The 26,611-nt window shown below is 43.0% G+C and overlaps 1 protein-coding gene across 2 annotated transcripts in view; it reads right to left on the bottom strand.

Moving 5' to 3' along the window:
- Nucleotides 1–776: 776 nt before the first annotated feature.
- LOC141074179 (uncharacterized oxidoreductase YrbE-like) overlaps nt 777–26,611 on the bottom strand; it is a 54,212-nt gene continuing 28,377 nt past the window's right edge. For both annotated transcript variants that reach the window (XM_073561717.1, XM_073561716.1), the window contains 3 exons: nt 22,401–22,519; nt 13,319–13,475; nt 777–11,249 (listed from right to left, as the gene is read on the bottom strand). In XM_073561717.1, the coding sequence (XP_073417818.1) occupies nt 11,101–11,249; nt 13,319–13,475; nt 22,401–22,519 (425 nt within the window). In that variant the 3' untranslated portion in view covers nt 777–11,100. The remainder of the gene's footprint in view (nt 11,250–13,318; nt 13,476–22,400; nt 22,520–26,611) is intronic.

A 26,611-nucleotide genomic window follows, 5' to 3' on the forward strand; every position in this document is an offset into this window, starting at 1 on the left:
CTACTTGGATGCGGGTGTGAATCTGCTTTTTTAACTATTTACTGTTGCCACTATTAGGCTAAGTGCACACGTACTTTTTTGCCCTGCGGATTTCTCAGCGCAGAATTGAAGAAATCCGCAGGTCAAATGACCTGCATTTTTCCTGTGGATTTCTTCCTTTATTCTTGCGGTTTTTGTGTGGTTTTCCCCTGCGGATTCCCCCCTGCGGATTTGGAGAATGGAGCAGGTGGAAAACCGCACAAAAGAAGTGACATGCTGCAAATTTTGAACCACAAGAAAACCGCGCGGAAAAATCTGCAGCGTCTGCACAGGGGTTTTTTTTTCCCTATTTATAACATGCTACTGTACATCACAATGCGGATATGCAGCGTTTCTGTGCGGTAAAATTCGCTGCGGATCCGCTGGATATCTGCATTGTGTGCACATGGCCTCAGAGGGCCATCACCACTGACTGGCTGCAGCGGTCACATGCTGCAGACATGACATCACTGCTGCAGGCTGTCAAGGAAGTGTGGAGGCATCGGAGGTAGAGCTCATTTTCTTATTATTTACGCCGGGCAAACCTGTGCAGTAAAAAAAAGTATTGCCGGAAAATCTTTTTAAGCTGCCCCCTACTATGACAACAGGCAGTCTAGATGAGTACAAGTATGTGTGAGGAAGGAAGAACTCACCAAATCTATGTCTGGGAGGCCTATTATTACCACATGAAGTCTGAAGGGGTGATAGAACGGATATTATGGAGCCTCCAAAGTACAAGAACAAACAATAAACACTAATAAAGAGAGATAGAGCATTATCTTTATACTTCATAAATAATGTGTACATTATATACAGTTCTTAAATAGGCTACAGTCACAACAGGCTAAAGGTTCACTTCTGTAATTATTGGACACAATATACGGTAAATCCATAAGAAAAAATAATATTTACCTGTAACTGCCGGGCAGTGATAATAATAATAATAAGAATTTTTGGTCTTTAAAATGCATAGTATAAACGCCCGGCTTCTACACAGACACAAAGGTACAAACAATGCAGCTGTAAAATGCATGGGCAGGTTCAGGCTGCAGGCGGCTGAAGACTGTGTAATAAAAAACTGGTTACTGAGGCTCAAAGTGGAGCCATCACTGTTGATGATCATGTACTGGGTCAATACTAAAAGAAGCCCTGGTGCATTTTGAGATCTATTTAAATGGAATATGTCAGCAGATTTTTGCTGTCATCCGAGTACAGCATGAGGTAGGGGCTGAGACACTGATTTCAGCGATGTGCCACTCATTATACTGTCTTTTATTGTTTTGATACAATGAGTGCTTTATTAGCAGGATATTATCACTGCAGGACAAGCTCTTGTGTACCTTCTGGTCCAACCACGCCCTCAGCGCTGCCTAGCAGCTCACTGGCAATATAATGCTGTGATGTGGGCAGGGGCAGTTGTTATGATTGGGTCACCGAGAAAACAAGACCAAGCTAAGCCACAGAAAACCAGAGAGGTTGGTAACTAAGCGGATTGCAGACCCCTGATCCTATCCACACAACTAGCAGTAGCCGTGGAGCATACCTACGATGATTCTAGAAGCCTCAACACAGCCGGAGGACTAAATAAGCCTAAAGCAAGTAAGGGGAAATCTAAACTGCCCCAGAGCAGACCCCAAAGGAATAGATAGCCCCCAAACATATATTGTCGGTGAGACAAGATGAAAACACAAACGCAGATAGGAAAATAGGCTGAGCAAACGAATAGGCCCACACTAACTAGAAAAGACAGGAAAGGAAAGATACTGTCTGCAATTCCGCCAAAAAACCCTGCAAAAATGTCCAACACTTCTGATAGCAAAAAAAACCCTGAAGTCACTAGACTTCACCCACTATATCAGCACTCTGGCATATTCTGAAAACAGAGCAAAAAGAGGCCAATCTAATAAGGGACAAAAAGCAAACTGGCACAAACAGTAACATAAGGATGGAAATTCAGCACAGCCCCTGCCGGGGCTGGCTGACCACACAAAACTGAATAGACAAAACCAAATCAAATGTGAACAATAGCAAAGATCACTTAGCTTGAGAATGCAGGGACTGAACTGGAAACTAAGACCTCAGGAGGCAGGAAAAATCACCAGCAGGGATAGAGGGAGTCAGCTGTCTTAAATCCAGTCAGAGACTCCAGATGTCCAATCGTCGTCCTCATTATCAGGTGACAGGTCTCTGTTAATTAGATCAGCTTCATTACCTCCTGCAACCACCAGAGGGAGCCCGGAAAGAGAACTCACGACTCCTCTGTCAATACAACCAGCTCCACCACCCTCACCAGCAACCAGAGGTAGACCAGAAAGTGAATTCACAACAGTACCCCCCCTTGAGGAGGGGTCACCGAACCCTCATCCACGCCACCAGGCCGATCAGGATGGGCCCGGTGAAAAGCACGAACCAATCTATCGGCATGAATGTCAGAAGCAGAGACCCAAGAATTATCCTCCTGGCCATAACCCTTCCATTTGACCAAGTACTGGAGTCTCCGTCTAGCCAAACGAGAATCCAATATTTTCTCTACCTCATATTCCACATTGCCTTTAACCAATACAGGGTCAGGAGGTGCCGCCATAGGAACTACTGGCTCAACAAACCTCTTCAACAGAGATTTATGAAATACGTTATGGATCTTAAACGTAACTGGAAGAGCCAACCGAAAAGAAACAGGATTAAGAATCTCCAAAATCTTATAAGGTCCAATAAATCTTGGCTTGAACTTTGGAGACGCAACCTTCATAGAAATATTCTTTGACAACAACCAAACCATATCACCCCCTTTAAACCGGGGACCAATGGTCCTATGCCGGTTGGAAAACCGCTGGGCCATTTCCTGAGAGAGGGTCAACTTACCCACCACTTGGTCCCAAATTTGCTGCATTCTCTCTACCACAGTGTCCACACCTGGGCAGGCTGAAGATTCCACTTGCCCTGAAGAAAATCGAGGATGAAACCCAAAGTTACAGAAAAAGGGCGCCATCAAAGTGGCAGAACTAGCTCTATTGTTTAGCGCGCATTCGGCCAAGGGCAAAAATGAGACCCAGTCATCCTGATCAGCAGATATAAAACATCTCAAATAGGACTCCAAAGTCTGGTTTGTTCTCTCAGTCTGCCCATTGGTCTGAGGATGAAACGCAGAGGAGAAAGATAACTGAATTCCCAGATTGAAACAAAAAGCTTTCCAGAATCTGGAAACAAACTGGACTCCTCTGTCCGACACAATGTTCTCAGGAATCCCATGCAACCGAACCACCTGTTGTAAAAACAAGGGCACCAACTCTGAAGAAGATGGCAACTTTGGGAGTGGTACAAGATGGACCTTCTTAGAAAATCTATCACAAATCACCCAGATAACAGTCATTCTCTGAGAGACAGGAAGATCAGAAATAAAATCCATTGAGATATGGGACTATGGCCTCTTGGGCACCGGCAGGGGCATCAACAACCCACTAGAACGAGAACAAGGTTTAGACGGAGAACAAGTTCCACAGGACTGCACAAAATTCCTGATATCAAGAGATAAGGCAGGCCACCAAAAATAACGACTCACCAAATCTCTGGTACCAAAAATACCTGGATGACCAGCCTATGCGGAGCAATGAACTTCAGACATCACTCTCTTCCTCCACAGGTCAGGAACATACAATTTTCCCATAGGACAACGCTCAGGTTTGTCCTCCTGAAATTCCTCCAGGGCGCGTCTCAAATTGGGCGAGATGGCATAAAGAACTACCCCCTCACCTAGGATGGTAGTAGGCTCGGTCACAATAAGACAATCAGCAAAGAAACTCTAGAAAGGGCGTCTGCCTTAACATTCTTAGTGCCCGGAAGAAAAGAGACCACAAAATTAAAACGTGTGAAAAACAAGGCCCACCTAGCCTGTCTAGGATTCAAGCGTTTGGCCGATTAAAGATAAATCAAATTCTTGTGGTCGGTGAGGACCACAACTTGATGTCTAGCTCCCTCCAACCAATGTCTCCACTCCTCAAATGGCCATTTCATGGCCAACAATTCCCGATTCCCCACGTCATAGTTACGTTCAGATGGGGAGAATTTTCGAGAAAAGAAGGCACAGGGATTCATTTTAGAAGTCACCGGATCTTTTTGGGACAAAACAGCTCCTGCACCAATCTCAGAAGCATCTACCTTCACCTGAAATGGAAGTGAGACATCAGGTTGCCGTAGAACCAGAGCAGAAGTGAATCTCCGCTTAAGCTCCTGAAATGCCGAGACAGTCTCTGGAGACCAATTCAGCACATCAGCGCCCTTCCTGGTCAGATCAGTCAGTGGTTTGACAATACCAGAAAAATTACCAATTACCTACTGTATAAATTTACGATAAAAATTAGCAAAACCCAAAAACTTCTGGAGAGCCTTCAAAGAAGTGGGCTGAACCCAATCATAAATGGCCTGTACCTTGGCCGGGTCCATTTCAATAGCCGACGCAGACAAAATAAATCCCAAAAATGAAATCCTCTGTACACCAAAGAGGCATTTCGATCCCTTAACATACAGGGAATTTTCCCTCAAAATCCGGAACACAGGCCGGACATGTTCCAAATGAGAATCCCAATCACTGGAAAGATCAAAATATCATCCAGATAGATGATCAAAAACTTAGCCAAAAAGTCCCGAAAAATATCATTCATAAAGGATTGGAAGACAGAAGGGGCATTAGTGAGCCCAAAAGGCATCACCAGGTACTCAAAATATCCCTCCGGAGTATTAAACGCCGTCTTCCATTCATCCCCGTGCTTAATGCGAAAAGATTATACGCCCCCCCCTGAGGTCAAGCTTGGTAAACCAGCAGGCACTCTTAACGCTGGAGAATAAATCAGAAATCAGGGGTAACGGATACTGATATTTAACCGTAATTTTGTTAAGTGAACGATAGTCAATACAAGGCCTTAATGAACCATCTTTCTTGGTCACAAAAAACCCCCCAGCACCTTAAGGTGAAGAGGATGGTCTAATATGACCCTTCTCCAATGACTCCTTGATATAAGATCGCATAGCATCATGTTCGGGTACCGATAAGTTGAAAAGTCGACCCTTGGGAAATTTACACCAGGGCATCAACTCAATTGCACAGTCATAACTCCTATGAGGAGGCAAAGACGCAGACTTACTCTCACTAAATACATCAGAAAAATCAGCCAAATAATCAGGAATATCATGAGACTGAGGAGAGGTGGAGAAAGCAGGAGTGTCACTGAGAACACACTGACAACCCCAACTCACCACAGACACAGATTTCCAATCCAAAACTGGATTATGAGTTTGCTACCAGGGAAAACCCAGAACAATAGCATCATGCAAATTGTGCAGCACCAAATATTTACAATTTTCTTGGTGGTCTGGGGCGACCCGCATTATCACCTGGGTCCAAAACTGAGGTTTATTCTCCGCCAAAGGAGTAGCATCAATACCCCTCAAAGGAATAGGCGTCCGCAGAGGTATCATGGGAAAACCAAAACGTTTAGCAAAGTCCAAATCCATCAGATTCAAAGCTGCTCCTGAATCCACAAAAACCTTAGCGGAAAATGTGGATAAGGAGCAGATCAGAGTAATTGCCAAAAGGAACCTAGGTTGTACACTGCCCACAGCAAATGTGTGTGCAAAACGTTTCTCTCGTTTAGGGCAGACAGAAATAGTATGAGAGGCGTCTCCACAGAAAAAACACAGCTTATTACGCCTTCTAAACTCCTGACGTTGCGCCCTAGACAAAACCCTATCACACTGCATGGGTTCAGACGTTTGTTCAAACGGCGGCAACGTCTCTCGTGTAGTTTTACGTTCACGTAAACGCCGATCAACTTGAATGGCTAATGACATAGAATCATCAAGACCAGAGGGAACAGGAAATTCCACCATAACATCTTTTACGGTTTCTGATAAACCCTTCCGAAAGAGAGCTGCCAAGGCACCATCATTCCATGTAGTAAGGACCGCCCACTTTCTGAATTTTTGACAGAATAACTCTGCAGAATCCTGACCCTGGTTCAATGCCAATAGGGTTTTCTCAGCTTGATCAATAGCATTAGGTTCATCATACAACAACCCCAAGGCTTGAAAAAATGCATCCACATTAGTCAGAATAGGATTTTCAGGTGTCAGAGAAAAAGCCCAATCCTGGGGATCGGCGCACAGCAAGGAGATGACAATTTTAACCTGCTGCACAGAGCTCCCCGATGAGTTAGGCTTCAAGGCAAGAAATAATTTACAATTATTCTTAAAACTCAAAAACTTAGACCGATTCCCAGAAAACACATCAGGAGTAGGGATTTTTGGTTCAACAGCATGTGATTGAGCGAGATAGGCGGAAATTTCCTGCACTTCAGCAGCGAGCTGCTCAACACGATCAGACAATTGCTTATTCTCCATTAAAGAAGAAATTCTCCCACGGCCCCAGAGAAAAAGAGGAAAAAATACATATAAAAAAAAATTCTGACACTTTTTTTTACAATTCTTTCCTGCTTTTGAGTACCCGAGAATCTGCGGTTTAGGCTGGTGATTCTGTTATGATTGGGTCACCGAGGAGGAAAACAAGACCAAGCTAAGCCACAGAAAACCAGAGAGGTTGGTAACTAAGCGGATTGCAGACCCCTGATCCTAAATAAGCCTAAAGCAAGAAAAGGGGTAATCTAAACTGCCCCAGAGCAGACCCGAAAGGAATAGATAGCCCCCAAACATATATTGTCGGTGAGACAAGATGAAAACACAAACGCAGATAGGAAAATAGGCTGAGCAAATAATGGGGCCCACACTAACTAGAAAGGACAGGAAAGGAAAGATACTGTCTGCAATCACGCCAAAAAACCCTGCAAAAATGTCCAACACAATATACGGTAAATCCATAAGAAAAAATAATATTTACCTGTAACTGCCGGGCAGTGATAATAATAATAATAAGAATTTTTGGTCTTTAAAATGCATAGTATAAACGCCCGGCTTCTACACAGACACAAAGGTACAAACAATGCAGCTGTAAAATGCATGGGCAGGTTCAGGCTGCAGGCGGCTGAAGACTGTGTAATAAAAAACTGGTTACTGAGGCTCAAAGTGGAGCCATCACTGTTGATGATCATGTACTGGGTCAATACTAAAAGAAGCCCTGGTGCATTTTGAGATCTATTTAAATGGAATATGTCAGCAGATTTTTGCTGTCATCCGAGTACAGCATGAGGTAGGGGCTGAGACACTGATTTCAGCGATGTGCCACTCATTATACTGTCTTTTATTGTTTTGATACAATGAGTGCTTTATTAGCAGGATATTATCACTGCAGGACAAGCTCTTGTGTACCTTCTGGTCCAACCACGCCCTCAGCGCTGCCTAGCAGCTCACTGGCAATATAATGCTGTGATGTGGGCAGGGGCAGTTGTTATGATTGGGTCACCGAGAAAACAAGACCAAGCTAAGCCACAGAAAACCAGAGAGGTTGGTAACTAAGCGGATTGCAGACCCCTGATCCTATCCACACAACTAGCAGTAGCCGTGGAGCATACCTACGATGATTCTAGAAGCCTCAACACAGCCGGAGGACTAAATAAGCCTAAAGCAAGTAAGGGGAAATCTAAACTGCCCCAGAGCAGACCCCAAAGGAATAGATAGCCCCCAAACATATATTGTCGGTGAGACAAGATGAAAACACAAACGCAGATAGGAAAATAGGCTGAGCAAACGAATAGGCCCACACTAACTAGAAAAGACAGGAAAGGAAAGATACTGTCTGCAATTCCGCCAAAAAACCCTGCAAAAATGTCCAACACTTCTGATAGCAAAAAAAACCCTGAAGTCACTAGACTTCACCCACTATATCAGCACTCTGGCATATTCTGAAAACAGAGCAAAAAGAGGCCAATCTAATAAGGGACAAAAAGCAAACTGGCACAAACAGTAACATAAGGATGGAAATTCAGCACAGCCCCTGCCGGGGCTGGCTGACCACACAAAACTGAGTAGACAAAACCAAATCAAATGTGAACAATAGCAAAGATCACTTAGCTTGAGAATGCAGGGACTGAACTGGAAACTAAGACCTCAGGAGGCAGGAAAAATCACCAGCAGGGATAGAGGGAGTCAGCTGTCTTAAATCCAGTCAGAGACTCCAGATGTCCAATCGTCATCCTCATTATCAGGTGACAGGTCTCTGTTAATTAGATCAGCTTCATTACCTCCTGCAACCACCAGAGGGAGCCCAGAAAGAGAACTCACGACTCTTCTGTCAATACAACCAGCTCCATCACCCTCACCAGCAACCAGAGGTAGACCAGAAAGTGAATTCACAACAGGCAGCTTTCTGAGCTCTGCTACATGCTGTATCTAAAAACTCTGATTGTATCACAACTGCTGCACCCAGTAAACTAAGTGATACATCGCTGGAATCAGGGTTTCTTTTCCTACATCATGCTGCTCTCAGATGAGCTAGCAAAAACCTGGTGACGGATTCCCTTAAAGTGGATAGTCAGTTTCCCATTTCCCAATAGAGAGTGGCAACAAATAGGATAGAGTTTCCTTTCTTAGTACAGAAGGGATGAGCACTGGGGATGTCATTTACCTTCTTACACACAGAAATAACTCCTACCGTAATTGTTATTTCCACTTTCCAACACAATCATGATGACTACAGGGGAGAGGAGAAAATGGAGAGCATATATTCATTTTTTTTAAATCTCAAAGTGAATGTCCACTTTTTAAATGCATTTTTGTTTTTAGTTCCAAAAGCTGGTGCAGATAAATAATTGAAGTAGTCAAGCTCAATGAGTTCCAAACACCCTGCATATGAATCATGCTAACAGCTACTCTCCTGGGTGCCAGCAGCCCCCACTAAGGGGAGCTTGATATTACAGTATGCTGTTATACACTGAACTCAATAATAATGCAGTATGTAGTTAGCTCCCTCTAGTGGTGGAACTTAGTAGAAGAAAAGTGGAGCTTTAGAGACTAATAAAGAGAAATTATTCAGCACCAAATTTTGCAACCTTTTAAGTTACAAAAAAAGAGTGAACAGTTAACTTAAGGACTCATACTCATCTTTGTTAAAAGAGGAAGAGTGCAATCCAATAGAAAAATCGGATTGCACTCCAGACTGTTAGGCAATGATTCAGTGCTCATCTGCAATTTTTTTTCTCAGCTTGGATCGGACTGAAAAAAAAAAACTGCAGCATGCTGCGAGTGGCCACGTGTATCGGACGAGATTTGCCAATGGAAGTCAATGGGTGCGAGAAAAAAAATTTCATGGAATGCGGACCGCAAGCTAGCCAGAACAAACTGACACAGGAGTGTGAAAATGCTCCTGCAGTGTGTAGCGCTGACGTGAGAAAGATCACTGGAGTTCATAGCTGACACCGCTCGTTGTGTGAAAAAGTGTGTTCTGGCTGGCTTGCTAAGCGGTCACTTCATGCCAACGCTTAACAAACCAGCTGGATGTGGAAGACCTGGAGTTCTTCGTGGGACAAATGGATTTTCGCCAGACAGGTGAAGAATATGGTGGTTTATTATTTTTGATTTTACAGTAATAAATGGGAAAAAGGGGGATGGGGAGTGTTTATTTAAAATAAAGGAGTCTGTGTCTATCTTTAAATTAAAGTACTTTATTCTGGCTGTGCATTTTTTACAATCTGACTATGGGGTTAGCAATGGGAAGTCTTATAGACACCTCTACATTACTGACAATATTATCAGCTGACAATACAAAGCTGACATCAACCCCAACCCCATTACCCCACTTACCACCGCACCATGGCAAGTGGGCAGAGCGAGGCCAAGTGCCAGAATCTATGGACCCTTCCTAGCCTGTTAACATCAGCCCGCAGCTGGGTTCCTAGCCTTTGCTGGTTATTAATTATATGTGAGATCCCACATAAATTATTTTTCAGGGTCCCCCCTCAAATTATTAACCAGTAAAGGCTAAGTATACAGTTGTGAGCTGATATTAGTAACCTGGGAAGCTCCATGTTTATTATCCCCTTCCCAGACTATAAAACATCAGCCCTCATCTGTCGGATTTCCCTCAGCTGGTTTAAAAAAGTAGGGGGAACCCTCGCCATTTTTTAAATTTATTGAATTATTAGCTAAATACATGGACAGTAAACTACACATGCGCTGAACGGATTATATATCTCAATGACATCTATCTATATCTAACTTTGTCTTATTAGTTAGTAAATTAGCTTGAAATGACAGAGAATTCCTATATGAAAAAGCTGATGTTAAAAACGCATTGCATACGGATGTCAGGTGAGAAAAATCGCATTGTACTCACATGACACTTGTCCCACTTTTTAGGACCAACATTGGATCAATTTTATAAACGCAGATGAGTGTGAGCCCTAAGGGGGAGTACTCATATCATATATACAGTTGAAACCAGAAGTTTACATACACTATATAAAGAGACACATCTGCATGTTTTTCTCAGTATCTGACGTCAAATCAGAATAAACCTTTCCAGTTTTAGGTCAATTAGGATTACCATAATTATTAATATTTGCCAAATGCCAGAATAATGAGAGAGAATGTTTAAGGCATTTTTATTACTTACTGCAAAGTTAATTCTGATTTCATGTCAGACATCGAGAAAAACATGCAGATGTGTCTTTTTATATAGTGTATGTAAACTTTCAACTGTAAATTCCAGGTTTCACCAAGAAAAACATTTCTTTGATAATCAACTTTAGGGGAAGGTGTCCACTTCAAAGCTGCATGTGTCAGCTGGTAACAGTAACCCTGACCCTCGTGTGGTGCTGATGTCTGGGGATTTTGTTACTGAACGGTGAATTATTTTCCAAAATAACTGAGGACATGTTCACGCTAACATACGCATTTTTTCGTTTCTGCATTGATGATTTTAGCAAAAAAAGATCTCCCTCATGAAGAAAAGAAAATTAAAGATTATTAATTTGGATAAAAAGGAAGGCCATCACTGTGCACTGTCAGGACAGTGCCAAACAGAAAATCAAGTGCAAGTTAGCATTTCTAGAGGCCACGGCAATACAAGGGCGAAAAATACAAGGAGTTTTAGGCCAATATCTTCCCCCAGAATTGAGCCTTGGGAATAAGGCTATAGTGTCATATAACCTCAGTTTTGATAATGCATATGTCCACAGCTTCATTTGTCATGTCGACAGCAGAGCCACTCTGCCAGGACTTTTCAGCAGCTGACGCCACTCTCAGCGCACAGACATACTGCTCTTTGGTAATGATTGGGTGTGATATGCCTGGAAAATAAAAGCACATCAAGTTATGTAACTTCTGCAGGTACTATGTATTGTGACAACCTGAAAGTCTATGGTTGTTACCGTCACCGACTATTGTGATTTCTTTTTTTAATGAATAAAGAACTAATTTACAGTATATATAAAGTCACACTGTAAATAAAGTACATTGCTTATCTTGTACATAGTAACATCCTGTATTATACTCCAGAGCTGCACTCACTATTCTGCTGGTGCAGTCACTGTGTACATACATTACTGATCCTATACTGATCCTGAGTTACATCCTGTATTGTACTCCATAGCTGCACTCACTATTCTGCTGGTGCAGTTACTGTGTACATACATTACATTACTGATCCTGAGTTACATCCTGTATTATACTCCATAGCTGCACTCACTATTCTGCTGGTGCAGTTACTGTGTATATACATTATATTACTGATCCTGAGTTACATCCTGTATTATACTCCAGAGCTGCGCTCACTATTCTGCTGGTGCAGTCACTGCGTACATACATTACTGATCCTGAGTTACATCCTGTATTATACTCCATAGCTGCACTCACTATTCTGCTGGTGCAGTTACTGTGTACATACATTACATTACTGATCCTGAGTTACATCCTGTATTATACTCCATAGCTGCACTCACTATTCTGCTGGTGCAGTTACTGTGTACATACATTATATTACTGATCCTGAGTTACATCCTGTATTATACTCCAGAGCTGCGCTCACTATTCTGCTGGTGCAGTCACTGTGTACATACATTACTTATCCTGTACTGATCCTGAGTTAGATCCGGTATTATACTCCAGAGCTGCGCTCACTATTCTGCTGGTGCAGTCACTGTGTACATACATTACATTACTTATCCTGCACTGATCCTGAGTTACATCCTGTATTATACTCAAGAGTGGCACTCACCATTCTGCTGGTGCAGTCACTGTGTACATACATTACATTACTTATCCTGTACTGATCCTGAGTTACATCCTGTATTATACTCCAGAGTGGCACTCACTATTCTGCTGGTGGAGTCACTGTGTCCATACATTACATTACTGATCCTGTACTGATCCTGAGTTACATCCTGTATTATACCCCAGAGCTGCACTCACTATTCTGCTGGTGCAGTCACTGTGTCCATACATTACATTACTGATCCTGTACTGATCCTGAGTTACATCCTGTATTATACCCCAGAGCTGCACTCACCATTCTGCTGGTGCAGTCACTGTGTACATACATTACATTACTGATCCTGTACTGATCCTGAGTTACATCCTGTATTATACTCCAGAGTGGCACTCACTATTCTGCTGGTGGAGTCACTGTGTACATACATTACATTACTGATCCTGTACTGATCCCGAGTTACATCCTGTATTATACCCCAGAGCTGCACTCACTATTCTGCCGGTGCAGTCACTGTGTACATACATTACATTACTGATCCTGTACTGATCCTGAGTTATATCCTGTATTATACTCCAGAGCTGCGCTCACTATTCTGCTAGTGCAGTCACTGTGTACATACATTACTACACCTGTGCTGATCCTGAGTTACATCCTGTATTATACTCCAGAGATGCACTCACTATTCTGCTGGTGCAGTCACTGTGTAAGTACATTACTGATCCTGTACTGATCCTGAGTTACATCCTGTATTATACTCCATAGCTGCACTCACTATTCTGCTGGTGCAGTAACTGTGTACATACATTACATTACTGATCCTGAGTTACATTCTGTATTATACTCCAGAGCTGTGCTCACTATTCTCCTGGTGCAGTCACTGTGTACATACATTACATTACTTATCCTGTACTGATCCTGAGTTACATCCTGTATTATACTCCAGAGCGGCACTCACTATTCTGTTGGTGGAGTCTGTGTCCATACATTACATTATCTAAATTGTTACGGTCCTGAAGCAAAGCCTGTATTATATAACCATATCTGCGCTGGCACAGAGGAGTTGAAGTTTGATCATCGTTGGCATAACTTCTTCACTGAGTTCATTGATAAGTTGGATTAAGAACAGAGAAGAGTGACTTTCCCACTGACCTCTGATGGTACGTATGAAATGTCTGAAGAGCTCTTTGTAGGCTTCTCTGTATCTCTCGTTGTGTGTTTGGTATGGCGTAGGGAAAGATGAACCGTTCTCTATAATGCACAATGGGTTCTGATTGTCTAAACGCAATGATCCTTGTAAACCATACAACTAGGAAGAAGAAAGCAATATGTTACATAGAACCAATAGCCAAGGAGGAATTGCTAAATATCCAGTTCTGTGAGCTGGCCTTCAGCAAACATCATCAGGACCCTTCTTATTTTAGAAAACCCTCTTTATACACCCTTTAAGACATATTTAATGAGAGGAAGGTCTTCTATTCAGGATCCTCATTTCTTGGCCAGTGCAGAGAGTGGTTAGGCCAGGTTCATATCGCGTTAACCAGCCCGTTCAAAGCATAGTGTTGACGGGCTGCGATAACGGTATAGCATCGCGCTATGCTATATCCGCTAGCACAGATGATTCATCTGTGCTAGCGGTGACGGAGCCTCAGACGCTGCAGCCCGCGTCCGAGGCTCCATCACTGAATGATGGCATATCGCGAACGCATGCCGCTTTACGGCATGTGTCGCGATGCGCCCGATAATGGGGATCAATGGCAGCGTTAACGGACTGCGTTATGCCGCGGTGTAACGCAGTCCTTCTAACGGACTGCCATAACACAATGTGACCCCGGCCATACAGTATGTGTCTCTCCTCTAGGAGGACATGTCATATAAAAAACCTCACATGTCATTATTTTCCACATACGAGAAAAATGATCTGATTATTTTCATTAGACTTTGAGAGTTCAGTCCAAGTCTCTTCAGTTTTTCTCGTATGTGGAGGAAAAAAAGCTCTCCACCTTCTGGATTCTGTCAATCTGTGAAAATCAGACCACAGTCAGATATCATCCGAGTACTGTCTGATTTTTTTTCACAGACCTATATACTTAAATTGCCTATTTTGACCGGATCCTCACAATCTACCCGGAGAATGTCTAGCGTCCAATAGTAGAGGTGAGCGGTCCTGTAGAAAGTTGAGTTCTGGTACCCGACCAATCTTTAGTCCAAAGTCAGTCAGTCATTCTCTCTCTTTTATAATAGTTTTCCTCCCCTTCTTATAGACATATCTTTTTTTATTTATATACAGTACAGACCAAAAGTTTGGACACACCTTCTCATTCAAAGAGTTTTCTTTATTTTCATGACTATGAAAATTGTAGATTCACTCTGAAGGCATCAAAACTATGAATTAACACATGTGGAATTACATAATTAACAAAAAAGTGTGAAACAACTGAAAATATGTCTTATATTCTAGATTCTTCAAAGTAGCCACCTTTTGCTTTGATTACTGCTTTGCACACTCTTGGCATTCTCTTGATGAGCTTCAAGAGGTAGTCACCGGAAATGGTCTTCCAACAGTCTTGAAGGAGTTCCCAGGGATGCTTAGCACTTGTTGGCCCTTTCGCCTTCACTCTGCGGTCCAGCTCACTCCAAACCATCTCGATTGGGTTCAGGTCTGGTGACTGTGGAGGCCAGGTCATATGGCGTAGCACCCCATCACTCTCCTTCTTGGTCAGATAGCCCTTACACAGCCTGGAGGTATGTTTGGGGTCATTGTCCTGTTGAAAAATAAATGATGGTCCAACTAAACGCAAACCGGATGGAATAGCATGACGCTGCAAGATGCTGTGGTAGTCATGCTGGTTCAGTATGCCTTCAATTTTGAATAAATCCCCAACAGTGTCACCAGCAAAGCAACCCCACACCATCACACCTCCTCCTCCCTGCTTCACGGTGGGAACCAAGCATGTAGAGACCATCCGTTCACCTTTTCTGCGTCCCACAAAGACACGGTGGTTGGAACTAAAGATCTCAAATTTGGACTCATCAGACCAAAGCACAGATTTCCACTGGTCTAATGTCCATTCCTTTTGTTCTTTAGCCCAAACAAGTCTCTTCTGCTCTTTGCCTGTCCTTAGCAGTGGTTTCCTAGCAGCTATTTTACCATGAAGGCCTGCTGTACAAAGTCTCCTCTTAATAGTTGTTGTAGAGATGTGTATGCTGCTAGAACTCTGTGTGGCATTGACCTGGTCTCTAATCTGAGCTGCTGTTAACCTGTGATTTCTGAGGCTGGTGACTCGGATGAACTTATCCTCTGCAGCAGAGGTGACTCTTGGTCTTCCTTTCCTGGGACGGTCCTCATGTGAGCCAGTTTCTTTGTAGCGCTTGATGGTTTTTGCCACTGCACTTGGGGACACTTTCAAAGTTTTCCCAATTTTTTGGACTGACTGACCTACATTTCTTAAAGTAATGATAGCCACTCGTTTTTCTTTACTTAGCTGCTTTTTTCTTGCCATAATGCAAATTCTAACAGTCTATTCAGTAGGACTATCAGCTGTGTATCCACCAGACTTCTGCACAACACAACTGATGGTCCCAACCCCATTTATAAGGCAAGAAATCCCACTTATTAAACCTGACAGGGCACACCTATGAAGTGAAAACCATTCCCGGTGACTACCTCTTGAAGCTCATCAAGAGAATGCAAAGCAGTAATCAAAGCAAAAGGTGGCTACTTTGAAGAACCTAGAACATAAGACATATTTTCAGTTGTTTCACACTTTTTTGTTAATTATATAATTCCACATGTGTTAATTTATAGTTTTGATGCCTTCAGAGTGAATCTACAATTTTCAGAGTCATGAAAATAAAGAAAACTCTTTAAATGAGGTGTGTCCAAACTTTTGGTCTGTACTGTAGTTATACAAATGCTTTTTTTGCAGGGTGAGTTGTAGCCCCGGATGTAACCTGAAAGATAAGAAAAACACGTTAGATTATACTCACCGGAGGGGGCGGTCCAGTCCGATAGGTGTCGCGGTCCGATCCCGCACCTCACATCTTCATACGATGCCGGCCTCTTCTTCCCTTCCTGTAGTGGCTCCGGCACAGGCGCACTGCTCTGCCCTGTTGAGGGCAGAGCAGAATACTGCAGTGCGCAGGCGCCAGACCTCTCCCGACGCCTGCGCACTGCAGGACTCTGCTCTGCCTTCAACAGGGCAGAGCAGTGCGCCTGCGCCGGAGCCACTACAGGAAAGGAAGAAGAGGACATTATCGTATGAAGATGGGAGGCACCGGACCGCGACGCCCATCAGACTGGACCGCCCCCTCTGGTGAGTATAATCTAACTCGTTTTTCTTATCTTTCAGGTTACATCGGGGGTTTATCTACAGCATTACAGAATATTTTCATTATTTTTTTAAATTGGAAAAGAGTGTGATTAATTTGATTAATTTTTTTTATTATATATTTTTAAAACTTTTTTTTTTAAATATTTTACTTATTTGTTTAGTATACTTAGGGAGGGCTTGAACCCTAGCTTTCCATACTGAAATATTTCAGTATTGCAGTATATACAGTTGTGTGAAAAAGTGTTTGCCCCTTCATGATTTCCTATTCTTTTGCATGTTTGTCTCTCACTTATATGTTTCAGATCACCAAACAAATTTAAATATTAGACAAAGATAACACAAGTAATCTCAAAATGCAGTTTTTAAATGAAGGTCTTTGTTATTAAGTGAAAAAGAAATCTAAACCTACAGGGTGCTGTGTGAATAAGTGATTGCCCCCCTACACCTAATAACTGGTTGGGCCACCCTTAGAAGCAACAACTGCAATCAAGCATTTGTGATAACCGGCAATGAGCCTTTAACCATGCTCTGGAGGAATTTTGGCCTACTAATCGTTGCAGAATTGTTGTAATTCAGCCACATTGGAAGGTTTCCGAGCATGAACTGCCTTTTTAAGTTCATGCCACAGCATCTCCTTCGCATTAAGGTCAGGGGTTTGACTAGGCCACTCCAAAATCTTAATTTTGTTTTTCTCAAGTCATTAAGAGGTGGACTTGCTGGTGTGTTTTGGATCATTGTCCTGCTGCATATCCCAAGTGAGCTTCAACTTGAGGTGACAAACATTCCCCTTCAGGACTTTTTGGTAGACAGCAGAATTCATGGTTCCATTTATCACAGCATGTCTTCCAGGTCCTGAAGCAGTAAAACAGCCAAAGACCATCACACTACCACCACCATATTTTACTGTTGGTATGATGTTCTTATTCTGAAATGCTTTCTGACTTGTACGCCAGATGTAATGTGACAAACACAATCCGAAAAGTTCAACTTTTGTCTTGTCAGTCCATAGAGTTTTCTCCCAAAAGTCTTGGGGATCATTAGGATGTTTTCTGACAAAACTGAGACGAGCCTTCATGTTCTTATTGCTCGGAGGTGGTTTTCATCTTGGAACATGCAGGCCATTTTTGCCCACTCTCTTTCTTATGGTGGATTCATGAACACTGACCTTAACTGAGACAAGTGAGGCCTGCAGTTCTTTGGAAGTTGTAGCTGACAGAAAAAACTTGCATGTAGAAAAATTCAAAAATTACACTTTATTGATCAAATACAAACACATAAAACCAAGATTTCAAAGAGAATCTACTGCAAAGTATGTCGCTAGTAACCATATAATGGTTTATATTATAAAAGTGTTCACTAGATTTCACATCAGCTAAATACAGAATAAATCCATATGGAGAAATGTGCTTTTATATTAATAAGACGTCTCAGGAGAAACACATATTAGATATCTCTATGTAATATCAGATGAGAACCATAATGACAGTCACAAAAAAATAGGACAATCTGTATATATAGAGCTCTTTTTTGTGACTGTCGTTATGATTCTCATCTGACTCCACTAGGTGGAGATACTCTGCTATGTACAGTATTGCTGTTTATTGAATAGGAGACATAGAGATATCCAATATGTGTTTCTCCGGAGACGTCTTATTAATATAACAGCACATTTCTCCATATGGACTTATTGTCCTAAATGTATAAATCCTAACAACAGCTTACAAGTGACATACTTTGCAGTAGATTCTCCTTTTAATCTTGGTTTTATGTTTGTATTTGAGCATGTTAAATTCTTAATAAATTGTAATTTTTGAATTTTTCTACATGGGAGTTTATCTGTTGGCTATATGTTCTATTTTACACCCATATAACTTATAGGACCATCTTAGGCTATCAGTTCTTTTCATGATGTTGTGAGGTCTTTGGTGACCTCTTGGATGAGTCGTCGCTGCGCTCTCAGGGTAATTTTGGTCGCCAACCACTCCTGGGTAGGTTCACAACTGTTCCATATTTTTTTTTACTATTTCTAGATAATGGCTCTTACTGTAGTTCACAGGAGTCCCAAAGCTTTAGAAACGACTTTAAAACCTTTTCCAGACTGATATATCTCAATTACTTTGCTTCTCATTTGTTCCAGAATTTCTTTGGCTAGTGGCATGATGTCTAGCTTTTGATGATGTTTTGGTCTACTTCACTTTGTCTGGCAGGTCTTATTTAAGTGCTTTCTTGATTGAGGACAGATGTGTCTGTAATCAGGCCTGGGTGTGGTTAAGGAATTTGAACGATTTCAACAATGTGATAAACCACATATAATATACAGTGGGTACGGAAAGTATTCAGACCCCTTCAAATTTTTCACTCTTTGTTTCCTTGCAGTCATTTGGTAAATTCAAAAAAAGTTCGTTTATTTCTCATTAATGTACACTCTGCACCCCATCTTTACTGAAAAAAACAGAAATCTAGACCCTTTGCTCAGACACTCATATTTAAGTCACATGCTGTTCATTTCCTTGTGATCCTCCTTGAGATGGTTCTACTCCTTCATTAGAGTACAGCTGTGTTTAATTAAACTGATAGGACTTGATTTGGAAAAAAGGCACACACCTGTCTATATAAGACCTCACAGCTCACACTGCATGTCAGACCAAATGAGAATCATGATGTCAAAGTAACTGGCCAAGGAGCTCAGAGACAGAGTTGTGGCAAGGAACAGATCTGGCCAAGGTTACAAAAGGATTTCTGCAGTACTCAAGGTTCCTAAGAGCACAGTGGCCTCCATAATCCTTAAATGGAAGTAGTTTGGGACCACCAGAAGTCTTGCTAGACCTGGCCGTCCAGCCAAACTCAGCAATCGTGCAGGAAGAGCCTTGGTGAGAGAGGTAACGAAAAACCACAAGATCACTGTGGCTGAGCTCCACAAATGCAGTAGAGAGATGGAAGACATTTCCACAAAGTCGACTATCACTGCAGCCCTCCACCAGTTGGGCCTTTATGGCAAAGTGGCCCGACGGAAGACTCTCCTCAGTGTCAGACATATGAAAGCCCATATAGAGTTTGCTAAAAAACTCATGAAGGACTCCCAGGCTATGAGAATTAAGATTCTCTGGTCTGATGAGATGAAGATAGAACTTTTTGGTGATAATTCTAAGCGGTATGTGTGGAGAAAACAAAGCACTGCTCATCACTGGCCCAATACAATCCCAACAGTGAAACATGGTGGTGGCAGTGTCATGCTATGGGGGTATTTTTCGGCTGCCAGGACAGGATGACTGGTTGCAATTGAAGGAAACAAGAATACGGCCAAGTACAGAGATATCCTGGATGAAAACCTCTTTCAGAGTGGTCTGGACCTCAGACTTGCCCGAAGGCTCACCTTCCAACAAGACAATGACCCTAAGCAAACAGCTAATATATCAAAGGAGTGGCTTCAGAACAACTCTGTGACCATTCGGGACTGGCCCAGCCAGAGCCCTGACCTGACCTGAAAATGGATGTCCACCAATGTTCACCATCCAACCTGACAGAACTGGAGAGGATCTGCAAGGAAGAATGGCAGAGGATCCCCAAATCCAGGTGTGAAAAACTTGTTGCATCATTCCCAAGACGACTCTTGGCTGTACTAGCACAAAAAGGTGATTCTACTCAATACTGAGCAAAGTGTCTGAATACTTATGACCATGTGATATTTCAGTTTTTCTTTTTTAATAAATTTGCAAAAATTTCTACATTTTTTTTTCAGTCAAGACGGGGTGCAGAGTGTACATTAATGAGAAAAAATGAACTATTTTGAATTTACCAAATGGCTGCAATGAAACAAAGAGTGAAAAATTTAAATTGGTCTGAATACTTTCGGTACCCACTGTATGTTTTAAAGGGTGGGGGCAATCACTTTTTCACATAGGGCCCCGTAGGTTTGGATTTCTTTTTATAATAAAGAACTTCTTTTAAAAACTGCATTTTGTGCTCACTTTTATTATCTTTGTCTAATATTTGTTTGGTGATCTGACACATTTAAGTGTGACAAACATGCAAAAGAATAGGAAATCAGGAAGGGGGCAAACCCTTTTTCACACAACTGTAGTGTAAATAATGGTGGGGCTTCACAGGAGTACAAAGATGAGAGCCATGGAGCCCTCAGTTAGCAACATTATGGCATTTTAAGGTTAGCTGCTGTTACAGGCAGATGTTGGCAGTATAACTCGACTAATCTGCCATAGCGCAGGCATATAGCTACAACTACATTTACTAAGGGGTTAATAAGTTAATAAAGAACTAGAAAATGAAAAATATACAGTACTTCCCAAAAGTTCTAGGCAGGTGTAGAAAAAATGCAGAAAAGTAAGAGACATTTCAAAAATCAACATGTGAATAGCTCATTTGCAGCAATTAAAAGTGAATGAACAAAAGAGAAATTTAAATCAAATCATTATTTGGTGTCACCGCCTTTTGCTTTGAATACACCCTCAAACCATCAATTCTTCTAGTTACACTTGCACAAAGTCAGGAATTTTGTAAAATTATAATCGGGTGTATGAGCAAACAATTACACCAAACATGTGATAACAATCATTATTTTCAATTTTCATATATAGGTTGGAATACAGTCAAACTGAAATAGCTGTGTAAGAAAGCCAAACTCTCCTACAAAAGTGAAGTTGTGGAAGACAGTATCATGTCACAGGTCATACACCATAGAAAGACTGAGCACAGCAACAAGATACAAGGTAATTATAGTGCATCAGAAAGGTCTCTCCCATGCAAAGGCTTCAGTAAGACTGAGGTTTCAAGATGTGCCGTTCAATTTCTTTTTGAAGGAGCACAAAAAAATGGGCAATGTTGAAGACCCCAGTGCAGTAATTGGCAAAGTAAACTTAATGAAGAAAATTAAATTAAAGACACATAACGAGTACATGCCGTTGAAATCGGAAGATGACCAGCAGTTACATCAGCTCAAAACTGGCAGCAACCAATGGGACCCAGCTATACCTATCTACTGTTCAGAGAAGTCTGACCAGTAATGATCTTCATAGAAATATTGCAGCCTAAAAGCCACACCTTTCACATGGAAACAAGATCAAGTAACTCACATATACATGAAAACATAGGAACTGGGTTGTAAAAAAATGGCAGCAGCTTTTCTGGACTGATGAGTGAAAATATCCTGCCCTTCAGTAGTTTGTTCACCGAAGGGCTGTTGTGAAGTACAATGAGTGTCTGCAGGAAGCAGTAAAGCATGGTGGGGGGTCCTTGCAAGTTTGGGGCTGCATTTCAGCTAATGTGGTTGGGGATTTGGTCAAGATTAATGGTGTCTTCAATGCTGAGAAATTCATGAGGACACTTATACATCGGTGCAGCAACTCCAAATTTACTCTGCAGCAGGAAAACAACCCCAAACATACAGCTGATGTCATTAAGAGCTATCTTCAACGTAAAAACACCCTAAGGAGTGTTGGAAGTGATGATATTACTCCCACAGGGCCCTGTTCTCAATATTATTGAGTCTGTCTGAGAATATATGAAGACACAGAAGGATTTGCACTAGTCTACTTCCACAGAAGATCTGTGGTTAGTTCTCCATGATGTTTGGAACAACCTCCCTGCCAAGCTCCGTCAAAAATTATGTACAAGTGTACCTAGAAGAATATGTACTATTTTGAAGACACTAGCGCCCTTCCCCCATGTTTGTATTTATTAGATCATTAATTTTACAACAGAATGTAATACTACACTAGTTCCTGGGGTAATAGTATAAAAAATGGAAGCTCAAATCCTCCCTTCGTTTTTACTAACTCAGCTAAGAACAGACATGAAGACATGCTGTGTATGGCAGAGCTGCTTTCAGGGGTTCTTGGGGTTAATTCAGCCATATATTCCCGGCAGGAATCATTAGGTGACATTACCTCTAGTCTCTGATCACAGGATTTGGTGCAGTGCTGACTGATGTCTAAGTTCACGATGGCTCCATTGGAGAACTTCATGTTGATGCTGACAGTGTCCACATCCTTCAAGGTAGTCATGTCTTAGGCAAAAAGAAATTCTCATATTTACTGCAAGATCATATGCTAAGCAATCCGTTCTCTCCCATATCACTCCAGAACTTAAAGATGAGGCTCCGCTCCACAACTATATTGGCAGATTTGTTGCAAAAATCAAATATTCCATATATAGGGGGTTTAAATAAATCAATGCACATTCAGTGGAAACAACCTCATTCACATATCTGGAACTTTAACCCCTTCACCCCATCAATTTTGTTTTCACCTTCAAGACCAGGTCAAATTTTACAATTCTCAGCAGTGTCGCTTTAGGAGATAACTTTGTAATGCTTCTGATTCTGAGATTGTTTTTTTGTGACACACTGTACTTCATGATAGTAGTAATATGTTTGATATGCTTTGCATATATTTGTGAAAATATTGGAAATTTGGCGAAAATGTTAAAAATTTAGAAATTTTGAAACTTTTTATTCTTATGTTCTTTAATCAGCTATGTCACACAAAATAGTTAATAAATGACATTTCCCACATGTCTACTTTAATCTGTATCATTTTTTCGTTAGAAAGTTAGAAGGGTTAAAAGTTGTTCAGCAATTTCTCATATTTCCAACATTTACAAAACCATATTTTAGGAAGTCGGATCACATCACATTTGAAGTGACTTTGAAAGAAAATACCCTAAAGTGACACCATTCTAAAAATTGCACCCCTCAAGGTGCTCAGAACCACATTCAAGAAGTTTATTAACCCTTTTGGTACTTCATAGGAATTAATGCAATATGGAAGGAAAAAAACAGGGATTTTTGTGTGTACTCACCGTAAAATCCTTTTCTCCAAGCCAATCACCGGGGGACACAGGACCATGGGTGTTATGCTGCTGCCACTAGCCGGACACTAAGCAACTATACAAAGAAATTAACTCCTCCACCGCAGTATACACCCTCTGCTGGCTCTACATTGAACCAGTTCGGTGCCAAAGCAGTAGGAGTATTAGCAATCAAACAAAAGCAACATCTCAAAACCAAACAACCATCACAGGCCAACAGGGCGGGTGCTGTGTTCCCCAATGATTGGCTCGGAGAAAAGGATTTTACGATGAGTACACACAAAAATCCCTTTTTCTCCTTCGCCTCATTGGGAGACAAAGGACCATGGGACGTCCTAAACCAGTCCTCGGGTGGGAAACAGCACGACAGCTAAAGCCTCGTATACCAATAGGTTAAATCTGCTCTCTGCTCTACAGATGAGATACTGCCGATTGCAGAATTTGTCTGCCAAGAGCCGCATCTGCGGAAGCCTGAGAATGAATGTTGTAATGCTTGACAAATGTGTGCAGGCTGGACCAAGTCGCAGCCTTGCAGACCTGCTGTGCCGAAGCCTAGTACCGAATGGCCCAGGAAGCTTCCACTGAACGAGTGATGTGTGCCTTAATCCCCACCGGGATAGGTTGACCTCTCACACGGTAAGCCTCTTGGATCGCTGAGCGGATCATCTGGCTATTGTAGCTTTAGAGGCAGAGAGACCTTTTTCTGTGTCCCTCCGGAAGCACAAAGAGGGAATCTGTTTTGCGGAAAGGCGCCGTTCGGGAAATATATTTCATGAGCGCCCTGACCAAATAAGTGTGAAGAGCTTTCTCAATACGAATGAACGGCGCTGGGCAGAACGAGAGTAAAACTACAGTATGTCCTCATTTAGATGGAAAGACGAAACGACCTTAGGCTAGAAGGACGGAGACGTCCTCAGCACCACCTTGTCCTGGTGGAAAACGAGGAATGGAGGTTTGCAAAATAAGGCCGCCAATTCTGAGACTCGCCGGATGGATGTTACCGCCACAAGGAAAGCCACCTTCCAAGAAAGGAGGGCAATTGTTGCTTCCTGCAAAGCACCTAGGACCAAATTAAGGTCCCAAGGTTCCAGGGGCATCTTGTAGGGAAGGACAAGGTGCGACACTCCCTGTATGAAGGTCTTAACCTGCGATTTGGAAGCTATCCTTCGCTGAAAGAGAACAGATAAGGCCGAAATCTGACATTTGAGCAAAGTCAGTGCCAGGCCTGAATCTAACCCTGCTTGGGAGAAACGCCAAAATGGAAGGGATAGAAAATACAAGAGGGGAACATCTGCGGGCTCTGCACCAAGAGAAAAAGACTTTGTAAATGCGCATGGATGTAGGTTTCCAAACATTAATCATGGTGGAAGCTACCTGTTGCGAGAAACCGGCCCGAGCTAGGATCCAGGATTCAATAGCTAGGCCGCTAAACTCAGAATACTGGAGTTGTGGAGGAAAATCGGTCCCTGAGAGAGAAGATCTGGGCGGTCCGGCAACCGCCAGGGGATGTCGGCGACCAGTTCCACGAATTCCGCGTACTATGCTCGGCATGGCCAATCTGGTGCGATGAGAATCACTGGGATTCCTTCCGCCTTGATCTTCTGGATGACCCTTGAAATTAGCGGGAGCAGCGGAAAAATGTAAGGGAGGCGGAACTGATGTCATGGAAGCACCGGTGCATCCGACCCGAAGGCTGATGGGTCGCGGAACCAAGCTATGAATGCCGGAACCTTAGCATTTAGCCTGGAGGCCATGAGGTCTACATTCGATGTTCCCCAGCACTGGCAGATTTGCTGAAAAACTTCTGGATGAAGGGACCACTCTCCCAAGGCCAGACCCTGACGGATGAGAAAATCTGCCGCCCAACTCTCCACTCCTGGGATATGAACTGCAGAGACGACTGATTGGTTTCTCTCTGCCCATTGCAGGATGTGTGCTACCTCGAGCATCGCCCATCTGCTTCGTGTGCCCCCCTGACGGTTGATGTACGCCACCGCCGTGGTGTTGTCTGACTGAATCCGAATGGGGTGACCTGCTAGAAGGTGATGGAATCGCCGAAGTGCCAGCCTGATTGCCTGAATCTCCAGGATGATGACCGGGAGACCCAATTCCTGAATGGACCAGCATCCTTGAGCCGTGTGGTGACAGAAGATCGCTCCCCAACCTAACAGATTGGCGTCAGTGATCACCACCAGCCAGGGGAATGGAAGGAAAGACCTTCCCTGACTCAATGAGGACATCGACGTCCACCACGTGAGAGACCGCTTGATTCGTTGGGACAGATGAAACCAGTGATCTAGGGAGGACGGGTTCCTGTCCCAAGCTGTCAGTAATGCCTGCTGCAGAGGACAGAGATGTAGCTGAGCGAATGGCACTGCCTCGATTGCCACCACCATTTTCCCCAGGATCTGCATGCCTAACCACAGGGAGTGGGGGCGAGAAAGCTTCCGTGCTCCCTGAATCAGAGCTGAGACCTTTTCTGGAGGGAAAATCACCAACCCTCCTGAAGTGTCCAGGATCATCCCTAAAAAGGAGATTCGCTGGGATGGTACTGGAGAGGACTTGCTTAGGTTTACCAGCCAACCCAAGCGAGTGAGAGTGTCTACAGTGATGCTTACACACTCCGCACAGACCTGAAAGGACGCTCCTTTGATGAGCAGATCGTCTAGTTAGGGCAGGATCACCACGCCCCGAGAGTGCAGGACAGACATGACGGCTGCCATGAACTTGGTAAACACTCTGGGGGAATGCACAACATAATCCCCGACCCGTGCAATCTGGTAAGCGTGACTGACCGCCTCAGGAGGCAGATTATTGTCTCGGCTGGTTTTCGCCATGGCTTCTGCCCAGGTTACCATAGCTCTGGCCACCCATGTTGCGGCAAAAGAAGGAGAAAGTGCCACTTCAAAAACTGACAGCGCAAGATTATTGATCTGTCGATCAGTGGGGTTTTTAATAGACGAACCGTCAGACAAAGACGCCGAAGCACAAGAATGCATGGGGGACGAGGTATGGGGTCCTTTCCTGGAGGATTGCCTGGTTGCTGTCGTTGTCCGGCAACTGTCCGAGGAAGACCCTAGCGTGGGAGGACTTCTTTCGCTACACAAACCGATACCCTGGCTTGAGGAGGAATCATGGAAGGATTCTATAGCTTTAGCCAGGGAACTCATGGACTGTGCCAGAGACGTAGCCCACTAAGGGGGGCTAGGCACACTAGGGTCAGCATTAGCAGAGGGCTCCTGTGCGCATGAGGAGTCGCAGGCCGCACAGCGTGAAGCACAGTGTCCCC

Source organism: Dendrobates tinctorius, unplaced genomic scaffold (assembly GCF_039654945.1).
Source record: "Dendrobates tinctorius isolate UK_male_01 unplaced genomic scaffold, ASM3965494v1 ptg000326l, whole genome shotgun sequence".
Taxonomy (NCBI): Eukaryota; Metazoa; Chordata; class Amphibia; order Anura; family Dendrobatidae; genus Dendrobates; species Dendrobates tinctorius.